Here is a 12999-nt window from a genome sequence, read left to right as displayed (position 1 = left end):
AATTAATCATTGTTTATAAAAGTTTAATAGCAGTTACCCTATTAGATATTGTTAGTAGAAACCTAATAGAGGTTACCCAACACTTAATTGTGCTTATGCGGAACATGTATATAGACCAAGAGGCAGTCGTTCAAACAGAGCAAGGGGATACTGCATGGTATCTGGAAAGGTGTGCATCAGGATTGTATCCTTTTCATCATATTTATTCAATCTTTATGCTGAGCATCCACCACTCATCTATCAGTTTGCCGTACTGTGGTGGCTTGCGTGTTGCTGTGATGCTGAAAGCTATGCCACCAATATTTCACATACCAGTAGGGTCACCCATGGTGGACAGGTTTAAGCAGAGCTTTCAGACTTAGAGTAGAAGTAGGGCCTAGTGGTCTACTTCTGAAAAAATTAACTAGCGAAAACCTTGTGAATAGCAGCAGAACATTGTCTGATACGGTGCCGGAAGATGAGCCCCTCAGGTTGGAAGGCACTCAGAATACAGTTGTCCCCTCAAAGTAGAGTTGACCTTAATGACACGGGTGGAGTTAAGCTTTTGGGACCTTCATTTGCTGATGTGACACAACTCAGTATGAGAAGAAACAAGTGCAAACATCCATTAATAATCGGAATGTGGAATGTACAAAGCATGAATCTAGGAAAACTGGAAGTCATCAACAATGAAATGGAATGCATAAGATCCATATCCTAGGCATTATTGAGCTGAAATGGATGGGTATTGGCAATTTTGAATCAGACAATCATACGTGGTCTGTTATGCTGAGAATGATAAGTTGAAGCAGAATGATAAGCTGAAGAAGAATGATGTCGCATTCATCATCAAAAAGAACATTCCAGGGTCTCCCCTCAAGTACAACACCATCAGTGATAGAATAATACACATACACCTACAAGGGAGATCAGTTAGTACAACTATTTTTCAAATTTACACACCAACCACTAAGGCCAGAGATGAAGAAATTGAAGATTTTTACCAACTTCAGCAGTCTGAAATTGATCAAACATGTATTCAAGATGCATTGATAATTACTGGTGATTGGAATGCAAAAGTTGGAAACAAAGAAGGATCAGTAGTTAGAAAATAGGGCCTTGGTGTTAGAAACACACCAGAGATTGCATGATAAAGTTTTGTAAGACCAAAGACTTCATCGCAAATACCTTTTCTCAGTGACATAAACACGGACTTCTGCAGGAATCAAATCAGCTACATCTGTGGAAAGAGATGATGGAGAAGCTCAACATCACCAGTCAGATCAAGGCTAGGGGCCTGCTGCAGAACAGACCATCAATTGCTCATATGCAAGTTCAAGGTGAAGCTGAAGAAAATGAGAGCCAGTCCACAAAAGCCAAAATACGACTTTGAGTATATGCCACCTGAATTTAGAGACCATCTCAATAACAGATTTGACGCTTTGACTACTTACGATAGAAGACCAGAAAAGTTGTGGAATGGACATCAAGGACATCATACATGAAGAAAGCAAAAGATCGTTAAAGACAGAAAAAAACAAAATGGATGTCAGAATTAACTCTGAAACTTGCTCTTGAACATCAAGTAGCTAAAGCAAATGGAAGAAATGATGAAGTAAAAGAGCTGAACAGAGCATTTCAAAGAGTGGATCAAGAAGACACAGTAAAGTATTACAATGTGCAAAGACCTGAATTTAGAAAACCAGAAGGGAAGAACATGCTTGGCATTTCTTAAGCTGAAAGAACTGAAGAAAAAATTTAAGCCTCGAGTTGCAATAATTGAAGCATTCTACAGGGAAATACTGAACAATGCAGAAAGCATCAAAAGAAGATGGAAGGAATACACAGAGTCACTGCACCAAAAAGAATTGGTCACCATTCAACCATTTCAGGGGGTAGCATATAATCAAGAACTAATGCTGTTGAAGGAAGAAGTCCAAGCTGCACTGAAGACATTGGTGAAAAACAAGGCTCCGGGCATTGACAAAATACCAGTTGAGATGTTTCAATGAACAGATGCAACTGTGGAGGTGCTCAGTTGTCTATGTCAAGAAATTTGGAAGACAGCTACCTGGCCAACCAATTGAAAGACAGATCCATATTTGTGCCCACTCCAAAGGTGATCCAACAGAATGTGTAAATTATCAAACAATATCATTAATATCACATGCAAGTAAGATTTTGCTGAAGATGATTCAAAACCCATTGCAGCAGTACATCAGACAGGGAATTGCTAGAAATTCAGGCCAGATTCAGAAGAGTTTATAGAATGAGGGACAGCATTGCTGATGTCAGATGGATCTTGGCTGAAAGCAGAAAATACCAAAAAGATGTCTGCCTTCGTTTTTATTGACTGTGCAGGCAAGGCATTTGACTGTGTGGATCATAACAAAGTATGGATAACATTGTGAAGAATGGGAATTCTAGAACACTTAATTGTGCTCATGAGGAGCGTGTACATAGACCAAGAGGCAGTCATTTGAACAGAACAAAGGCGATACTCTGTGGTTTAAAATCAGGAAAGGTGTGCATCAGGGTTGTATCCTTTCACCATATTTATTCAGTCTGTATGCAGAGCAAATAATCTAAGAAGTTGGACTATATGAAGAAGAGTGTGGTATCAGGATTAAAGGAAGACTCATTAACAATATGCAGATGACACAGCCTTGTTTGCAGAAAGCGAAGAGGACTTGAAGCACTTACTGATGAAGATCAAAGACTACAGCTTAAACCTCAATATAAAAAAAAAATCCTTCCAATTGGATCAACAAGCAAAATCATGGTAAACTAAGAAAATACTGAAGTTGTCAAGAATTCTGTTTTACTTGGATCCACAATCAAAGTCCATGGTAGCAGCAGTCAGAAAATCAAAGGAGGTATTTGGGCAAATCTGCTGCAAAAGACCTCTTTAAAGTGTTGAAAAGCAAAGATGTAACTTTGAGGACTGAGGTGACCATGACTAAGGTGCATGGTATTTTTCAGTCACCTCATATGCTTGAGAAAACTGGACAGTGAATGAGGAAGACGAAAACCTTTAAACTATGGTTTTGGTGAAGAATATTGAGTATACCTTGGACTGCCAAAAGAACGAACAAATCTGTCTTGGAAGAAATATAGCCAGAGTGCTCCTTGGAAGCGAGGATGGCAAGACTTCATCACACGTACTTTGGACATGTTATCAAGAGGGACCAGTCCCTGGAGAAGGACATCATGCTTGGTAAGTTAGAGGGTCTGCGAACAAGAGGAAGGCCCTGGACAAGATGGATTGGCACGGTGGCTGCAACAATGGGCTGAGACATACCAATGATTGTGAGGGTCCGGCAGTGTTTTGTTCTGTTGTACTGCATAGGGTTGCTGTGAGTCGGAACCCACTTGATGGCACCTAACAACAGAGGTTACCCTTGGAGGGTAGGGTTGGTGACTGGGGTTTGCACACCCAGATTCTGGGATGCTGGTAATGTTCTGTATCTTGCGCTAGGTTCAAGGTATACGAGTGTGTGTACATTTATGATAAAGCTATATGCCCGTGATACTGCTCCTCTCTGAAAATTATACTTCAAAAAAACACAATAGAAGTGTTAAGATAAAAAGAAATGGAAAATCAAAACAGTCCTGTGTCTGTAAAGAACTTGAATCTGTCATAAAAAGCCTTTCTACTAATACAGCACTAGGCCGAGATGACTTAACTGTATTCTACCAAGTTGAGAGAGAGTCCATCTTCACACATTCTCCCAAGGAATAGAAAAAGGGAGTACTTTTCAACAATTTTATGGGCATTAATTTGATACCAAAACTTGACAAAGACTTTACAGGAAAGGAAAATGACAGGCGAATCGTAATTATGAATATGGGTGCAAAAATTCTTACCAAACTATTGGCAAATTGAATCCAGCCATTAATTTAAAAAAAGAAAGAAAAAACCTAACTACCGCAAACTCGAGTCTGGTTGAACATTTAAAGATCAGTTAATGTAGTACATCTCATTAACAGAGTATTAGAATAAATCATAGCATCATCTAGTAAATGCAGGAGCGTTTGACATCCATCCCCGACAAACACATTTAGCAAACTAGGAATAGAAAAGAGCTTCCTTAACCTTGAGGCCATCTACAAAAGTATCAAAACAAACATCATACTTAATGGTGAAATGTTGAAAGCTTTTCCATTGACTCTGAGAACAAACCAGCATGCCTGCTATCACCGCTTCTCTACCAGATTGTGCTGAGGGGCATACACCCAAACCCAGTGCCATCGAGTCGGTTCTGACTCATAGCAACCCTATAGGACAGAGTAGTACTGCCCCGTAGAGTTTCCAAGGAGCACATAGTTAATGAAATAAGACAAAAAAGATACAAGGATTAAAAGGAAGCAATAAAACTCATCATTCACAGACTATATGATTATGTATGTATAAAATACAAAAGAATCTCTAGATAAATTAATATAGTTTAAAAGAACGAGTTTAACAAGGATTCTAAATACACAGTCATCATACAAAATAGTGTTTCTATCTACCAGCATCAAATGATTAGAAAATGAGATTTTTAAGAGCCCATTTTCATTCTTCCCCCTCGTGAGGCCCCTGCTGTCTGTCGTCAGAGGGCTCAGCCTTGGCAGTAAGCACACTAGCCCTGCCGAGACAGGAGTAGTCTTACCAGAGCTCTCTGAGTGCCTCCTTCCCCGCTCTCTCTGTTCACCTGTCTGCCTCTCAGCCCTTAGGCTCCACTCATCCTGAGCTGATGGCTCTATTTTTGACAATGATCTGGGGAAAATTGCTTCATAATCGGATCCTGTTAAATCTGTGCCCCTTTGCAGAAGTCGTTTTTGAGGCTAGCATTTGAGTTTGTCCTGACCTCAGGAAGACTCTTTTAACTTTTTCTTTGGTTTCTTCTGGTAAACTAGCTGGCTACAGCTTAACTTGTTGCTCTTATGGTGGCTAGCTACCAAAATCTCCATTGTTTTTGAGACCGCCCTTAGGCCCGAACTTGCCCACGCTCTGTTCTAAAGTCAGTTCCTTTGGGTGGAGCTTCAGAGCTCTTTGTTCTGTGGCCTGCTTCTCTCCCACTGTACAGAATCTTGGAGTTGTTGCCCCAGAGCTAGAGGCAGGGACAGTATCCCCATTCCTTAGGAGTGACACCCCTGCTTTACAAGGAGGCTGCTGGGTGAGAGCGGCAGCATCTGGATTTCTCAGCTTGCCTCTTCATAGAACTTCTGCTTTGTGCGCCAGCTGGCCCAACACTCTACAACTGGGGGCTCAGTGGAGGAAGGGAGCCTCCAACTCTCAGCTGCGCTCACCTGGGCTTGAGCCTCTGTTAACACAAAGATGGTGGAGATGAGAAATGCTGGCAGCCTGCCCCTCCTGGGGAGACACTCCATCCTGTGACTAGGAGCTGTAAGGAGAGGGAGCCCTGACTTCTTGGCCGGATCCACCTGGAATGGTGCTTCCATCACACCCAGCTGGTGGGCAGGGAAGGAAGCGGGTTGTGGCTTAAGTGCCACAGACTCACTATTTTCACCAAGATTTAGTAAATTTTCTCGAATAAATATGTCTTCTCCTTTGCTGTGTACCCTTAGGACATTCCCAGAAATTGTAAATGGAGCCGTTCCACAGAGTTCCTTACACCAGCATTCGGGAGGTGGATCTAAGAATACCTTTTAGAACTTCATGATAGAAAGCCGTTCGGTCTCAGCCCAACTACTTTCAGTGGCCGAGCGCTCAGACCTTCCGCAGCCCAGAGCTAGAGAAAATCTAAAGCATCGCTTAATATAAAACATTCATATTTAGCTTAAGAATATGAAAGGGCTTTGATGAAATATTTACAAACACTAATATGAGTTGGGATCAACTAGACAGCAACAGGGTTTTAATTGTGGTTTGCCGAGACTATAGTTTGAATTATGTCCTCTGAGGAAAAAGTCATGGTTTGTTCGTATGTAATACTTAACTACTGTGTGTCAGGCTACATTCTGCATGCTTTATGTGTATTAACCTGCACTTCTCAAGAACTCTGTGAAGGCAAATGCTAGTAGTATCCCATTTCATAGGTGAAGAAACGAAGGCAAAGAGTGGTTAAGTAACTTGCCCGGGGTCCTACAGCTAATAAATAATGAAGTTAGAATTTGGACATGTATTTTCTGTGTCTTCTCTCTTGTCTTCGTTTTTTTTAAGAAGCTTATAATGTAGTAACTGCCAATTTCTAAATTTATTTGTGTAGGGAAATGAACAAGCGTCTAACAGAAGAACAAGCCAGAAAGACGTTTGAGAGAGCCATGAAACTGGAGCAAGAGTTTACCGAACACTTCACAGGTTGGCATTGGTACCCTTTACGGTAAAATTGTTCCTTGAAGCCACATGCACTGACACACGGAAATGGATTTTGAACTATGCCCATATCTATCAGTAGCAACTAATACTGGTATTTTCAGAATAAATCCTTAAGGTCTGTGGTTTTTTCATGTAGGAAATTCATCTAGCCTAGGCAGTGGTGATGGGAATTTTTTAATTTAGTGTTTTTAGGTTATTGAATAAGACATGTGAACAGAGAGGAAATAAATTCAGACTTGGTTTCTTCTATGATACTCTTATTTTCCTCTTATCCTTTGTATATTTTGATCCATTCAAAATATTATTTGTTTAAAAAGAAAAAAGTATGCAGCAATTCCCACTTAGTTTTTGTCTCATTCATTTTGTCCTTTAAGTTGTTCCTTAGGTATCTTTGACAGATTTGTTGTTGTTGTTTGCTTGCTTGCTTGTTTGGAATGATGACCTGCCTACATTTGGTGTTCATATTGAGTACCAGTAAGTGTCATGGGTTGTAAGCCATTTACTTTTTTTTTTTTTTACTTTTTATTTTGAAATATTCCAGGCTTAAAGAAAAGCTGCAAGATTAGTACAGAGAATTCTCATATACTCTCCACCCAGATTCTCCAAATGTTAAATTTTACCACTTTTATGATTTTTTTCCTGAAACATTTGAGAGTAAGTTGCAGATAAATGACCTTTTACCTCTAAATATTTCAGTGTATGTTTCCCACAAAAACAGGGATATTCTCTTACATAATATTAAAAAAAAAAAAAAATAGTGCTATCAAGTCGTTGCACCGTTAATCAAAATCAGAATATTTAGCCTTAATATATATCATCTAACCACAGATTTTCTTCAGGCTTTTTAGTTATCTCACTAATGTCCTTCACAGCAAAAAGAAAACAAAAAAATTTCCTGTTCCAGGATCCGATCCAGGACCACATGTTGCATTACATTACCATGTCTTTAGTCTGCTCTAATCTGGGAGAGTTCCTCAGTCTTTCCTTGTTGTTCATGATCTTTACATTTTTCAAGAGTAAAAGCCAGTTATTTTGTAGCGTGTCCCTCCCTCAGTTAAAATGTGTCTGATGTTTCCTTATGATTCAATGTAGGTTATGCCTTTTTGTCAGGAATATCAAAGGAATGCATTGTATCATCTGTGCATTGTACAAGGAGGTCCATGACACCATCACCAGCGATGTTAATTTTCATCACTTGGTTAAGGTGTCTGCGGCCTTGTGCTTAGCCAGTTCTCTCCCAAGGAGAACCCTATTTCATTAATCATTTCATTAATGAATTTACAGAGTAAGCAGGATGCATGTTTCCTGAGAACTCTGTCCTGCTAGAATAAGTTATTGTATGCAGTTGTCAGCCTGAACATGAACACTGTGGGATTGTGTTCTGTACGGTGGGAGTGAGTACATCAAGATGCCAAACTGGTGAACCAAGCATTTGGTCAAATGAACTGTGTTTTTGGGGACATAAGGCATGTCTATATTTAGTTCAGAATATGAACTCTTACAGAACTGGTATCATTGAATAGTGTATTATTTATAGTTTTTTATTACTCAAGCATTCTTACCTACATATGTCATAAGCCTTCCTTAGGTACGTACACCATGCTACTTGTTGTTGTTAGGTGCTGTCGAGTCAGTTCCAACTCGTAGCAACCCTGCGTACAACAGAACGAAACACTGCCTGGCCCTGCCTGGTCCTGCGTCATCCTCACAGTCATTATGCTTGAGCCCATTGTTATGCATGCATAATTTTCAGTCCCCAAGTGGGCAGTTTTCTCTGAAATCTCCATTTGAGATTTTGTGCTAGGATTTGAGACCAAGGAAATCTACATCTATAATGCTCCTCCAAAATGACTGAGTTTGGTTTGGTTTGGTTTTTAAGGTTTTTTTGTTTGTTTTATTTGGCATGTAATTCTGGACTTTTTTCATTTATACGTAAACATTTTCTTATTAAACCATTATTCATACTTAATGCTTCCTGGTGAAACTTCAAGGACTTTTTTTGGGTTTTTTGTTGTATTAGCTGATCCTCACTTCCTTACAGACCTCCAGGACCCCAGCTGTCCCCAGAATATTAGTTGTTAGTAATTATTACTACCCTTTCTTTATTCACACATTATTTCAGGCAGCAAATAAATCACCTAACCTTAATTTTAATAGTCTGTAACCACTCAAATACCAGATGGCTTATCTTGGTTCACCTGTGTTACAGCACCTGACAGTTACTAGCATACTGAAGAAACGCCCCAGCATACTGAAGAAAGGAGTATCAAATCATCTTTAATCAGCTGTGTTTGTCCCTAAAATTCTAAGCCCCAAAATAAAACAAAAAAGTAGCCTTGTTCTGTACCCATTTTCTTTTTTCCCCTGTATATACTTATGGAGAAATTAGGAAATTTATGGAAATACTTACATAATTTTTTTTAAAGAATAAAAGTAATATATGCTCAGATGATTAACAAAACAAGAAATAATAAAAACAAGACAAAGTAAAAATCACCGTAATCTCAATTATTGATCAGTTTCCAAAACAAAATTGTATTATACAAATAAGGAAAGTTAATGAAACAAGCAGCTTTTTCTAAGTAAATAATACATAAATGGTAACTCCCCCTGGATGAGTAACTCCTTCTAAGATTTAACTTTTACTGTTTCATTAATAATTGTAATGGCCGAGATAGACAGTGGGAGTTTCTGATTCTGTTTCTGTCATTACAGCTATCGTACAGGGAGATACGCTGGAAGACATTTACAACCAAGTGAAGCAGATCATAGAAGAACAGTCTGGCCCTTACATCTGGGTCCCAGCAAAAGAGAAGTTATGAGGACTGATGTTTCTGTTTCTCTTTTCCACAGTTTCATTTCCGTTGACGCTTCTTTCCCTTCCCTTCTGGCGTCTGTCTTTAACACTCCTCCATGTTGGACCATGTCCCACTCATCATGGTCTACAGTTGTACTTATATTTGACATCCGATGTCTCCTTCAGGTTGCCTCATCTGTGTTATTTTATGTCACTATTGGTTTGTGGCCATTTTTCAGAACTAAAGATGGAATGGCCTGACCAGCTATTAAGGGTTTGGGGAGACGGGGAAATTGTGGTAAAATTCCTTAATGTTTAAGGGAAAGTATCTTTAAGAGATTTTCAGAAAAGCTTTATATGCATTCTTTTCAAATTTCAATACAAATGGGAGAACAGTGGTCTTAATCAGTGATTTAATAAACTTTGAGCAACTATGCACGTTTAACTTTTTAATAGCATGGTTTGGCCAATGCGTTAGCTCTCAACTCCTCTGAATTGACTTCTGTTATCAGTGCAAAATTTCATTAAGGAAAGTCTGTTTTTTAATTTCAAAATTAATGTCTGAATTAACTTCCATAATTTCACAAGGGATATTCATTTTTCATAAGAGTTTTTTGAAGTCCTTTATTGTTTGAGGTTTTTTTGTCCAGTGCATTTGCTGAGAATAACAATGTTCAAATGAGTGTAATCTACTTGGGCAACACTCTGGTGTCCTACAGAAGTCGTTTGTAGAGAATGATTGTCCTATTTTCTGAATCGAGGCCATGTTAGGTGCTAGGGACACTTGCCTTTTTCATAGAAGGTGAGAAAATTTCATAAACATAAATATAGACAAAACAGACTTTACAGTGGTGATGTAGTAATCATTATGGCAATGGAAAAGGAGTCCAATTCATAGCCTAAAACGTTACATGTATTCTTAGGGGTCAGATTTTAATGAATATTTTACCCACAATAACTGCCTATTTTGTTATAATAAAATATATATATATAAATATATATAAAACTTTCTTTAACTAAACTGTAACTATGGGAATTATTTTCTTTACATAGTTGCACACACACGCGCATATATATATATATTTAAAATATATTTTTTCTTTTGCCACCTACTCCTAACTTTTTGTTTTTTTTTTTGTTTTGTTTATAAATTAAAGTTAATTGATTAGAGTTTATCTTCCTTAATCATGTGAACTGAAAATAGGGGTACGGTGGTTGTGGGGAGAAACCTTCGGGGAAAATTAGATTACAAGTAAAAGTCCGGGCATGTTCTCCTCTTTTCTACAAAAGTTCTCAAGTGGTTCCTGTTTTTCGTTGTTGTTGTTGTTTGATTTTGGTTTTGGTCCTCTGCCTTTCCTTCCAGCTCTCCCTCCTTCATTAATAGGAAAACAGGCAAAAACTCAACTCACATGTGTGTTTTCCCCTCTGACTACACACCTTTCATCTCACGTAGCTGCTCTGCACTGGAGTTGCACACATCATGGTGCCGAGCAATTATAAGAAATTTTAGTGAAAGGTAGAAATGACTTCAGAAATCAGTTTCTCTGGTCCTTTACGTTAATAATATTATTTGGCTTCCCATTGCTTTTTAAGTTGTTTATTAAATATGTGTTTTTGACAACCTCCTCATTATATAATGTTTCTTAAAATGAACACTGGTTTGTGAACAATTATCAACAGTATCCATTCCATTTATGAGAAAGAGGAGAACAGCTAATAAACTTTATTGTAAAACTTACATGTTGAGTGTGTCTTGATTTTGAAAGAAAAAATTATTTTACAGGCTAGCGTTTTCTTGGAACAGTTTGGTACGTCCTATAATTTGTCATCTGAATTCAAGAGCCATTAGGCAACATAATCGAAATTTCTTCTGTGGGTTTTGGAATTGCCTGTGTTACCACTTTGAAGAATATAATACTGCTGTTACACTCAATGTAGTAGGCCCTTACAAATACAAACATACTAGAAGAAAATTGTAAAATGATCTCAAGAGAGCCCCAGAGGTCACTTAACCGCAAGCTTTCAGTGTAAGCCATTTTGAAGCACTTACTAGTCACATGTCGTAAAATATCAAGCAGTTATAAAATGATGTTTATGTGTTATAATATCTGTATTACACTGCTTTCTGGATATCCTTGTTAAGTGGTTTTTTTATAATACTGACTTTTATGCAACTTTCTAGATTTGTGTAAAATCCCCCCCAAAAAAACTATGGCTGTCAAGTCGTTCTGACTCATAGCAACGCTATAGGACAGAGCAGAATTGTTCTGTAGGGTTTCCAAGAATGGTTGGTAGACTCGGAACTGCTGACCGTTTGGTTAGCAGCTGAGTTCTTAACCACTGCTCCACCAGGGCTCCTTCTAGATTGTGTAGTATACTAAAGGTGGCTGCTGTATAGAAGTACTCAGCAATTAGTCTTATTATTATATTAATTTTATTAGTTATTAATAAAATTACTAACTGCTGAGCACTACTATACAGCAGCCACTTTAGGTACACTATCACTCAATATTGAACAAATTTTTTGAGGTAAGTGTTACTGCTAGTCCCATTATGAGGCTTAAATGAGATCGCTTGTCCAAGATGATCTAGCAAGTGCTTGAGATTCGTAGATTAATGTCCAAGTCTCTCTGCCCCAAGCCCACATGCTTTCCTATACACCAGGCCGCCTCATTGCTCAGCCTTTACTGTGTAAGGCATTGTGAGTTACATTAGCTCATTTCTGTACCCTTTACAGGTAAGGAAAGACTTAGATGAAGGTCCTTGCCTGGAGTCACACAGTAAGGACAGACTCAAAACAAGCCATCCCCACCACAGCTCAAAAGGTTTTTCCTGGGAAACAGGTCAGCCTGTCACTGTCACAGTGACCTACAAAGAAAAACCTTTAGAATTGGAACAGTATTCATTAGAAAAATAGTTCTTTCCTTACACGCAGAGAATACTGCTACTTCAAATGCTTTCTGAGATAGCCCATATTTTTAATATGCCTCTTAATGCCCTGAAGGTAGCAAAAAGAAAAAATACCCTTGAATGTGGCTACACATTTCTGGTTACTTTCCTGTTGCCTGTCCCCCCAGGGCTCTGCAGTAAACCATGGAAGGAGGCAGGCTGCAGAGCTCACTCAGCAGAGTGCACTCTGGTTAGTGAATACTTGCTAAACCGTTGTAGTATTTAAACTCCAAAGATGGCGTTTGTTTTCTGAAGTTTAGGGCAGTTACCTTCCAAGAGTCTCTGGCCTTGAATATTCATAATTTACAGGTGCTGAAATGGAAGCCCAAGGATGTCCGTGTCTTAACCAAGGTTATTCTGCAAATCCAGAGCCAAGAATACAACCTTTTAACGCCTGGCTCCAGGAGCTCTGGTTTTTCTACCAGTCCAGCTCCTTTTCCTTCTGTGCTGTGAGCTTAATTCAGTGAGTTACTCAATCCCTGAAGGTTCGAATTACTGATTAGAAGAAAGTAAATTCCAGTGAGTGAGTGATATTTCATTATGGTGTTTACATTTTGAAAGACTTCAAATATGTTGTTTTTCTGACCCAAGTTTAAGTCATCTGGTATTTTTGTCCAGTGTTTAAGATTCCACTCATCTTTCCAGTGCTCTCACTGGCTTTGGCAGCAGTGTACTATGATATAAACAAAGTGGGCTGTGGAATCAGATCTGGATCTGAATGCCAGCTGTGCAACTTAATGGTTATATAACTGAGCTTGGGCAAGTCATGTCATCCTCCTAACTGCCTATAGGAAGAACGGAGATATTTTAAGGATCAGTAGTACAAATAACGGGGGCTAGCATTGAGTACATTCTGAAAGTTAATTCCCTTTTCCTTTGAAATCAGAAGCCTGGAATTAAGTTTCAACTTCCCTTATGCAGATTAACCTGACCCTTAATTTTGCCATAT

The 12999-nt window shown here is 38.7% G+C and overlaps 1 protein-coding gene across 8 annotated transcripts in view; it reads left to right on the top strand.

Moving 5' to 3' along the window:
• The window catches only part of DLG1 (discs large MAGUK scaffold protein 1), a 271624-nt gene extending 260802 nt beyond the window's left edge, over nt 1–10822 (top strand). For 6 of the 8 annotated variants that reach the window (XM_049879784.1, XM_049879823.1, XM_049879814.1 and 3 more), the window contains 2 exons: nt 6195–6286; nt 9020–10819. In XM_049879784.1, the coding sequence (XP_049735741.1) occupies nt 6195–6286; nt 9020–9126 (199 nt within the window). In that variant the 3' untranslated portion in view covers nt 9127–10819. Of the gene's footprint in view, nt 1–6194; nt 6287–9019 lie in introns of all 8 variants that reach the window. The other 2 variants (XM_049879841.1, XM_049879832.1) reach the window with 2 other exon arrangements.
• The last annotated feature ends 2177 nt before the right edge of the window (nt 10823–12999 follow it).

Source organism: Elephas maximus, chromosome 1, assembly GCF_024166365.1.
Source record: "Elephas maximus indicus isolate mEleMax1 chromosome 1, mEleMax1 primary haplotype, whole genome shotgun sequence".
NCBI lineage: Eukaryota > Metazoa > Chordata > Mammalia > Proboscidea > Elephantidae > Elephas > Elephas maximus.
Note: the sequence above shows the minus strand (reverse complement) of the source record. Positions and strands in the feature narration are given on the sequence as shown.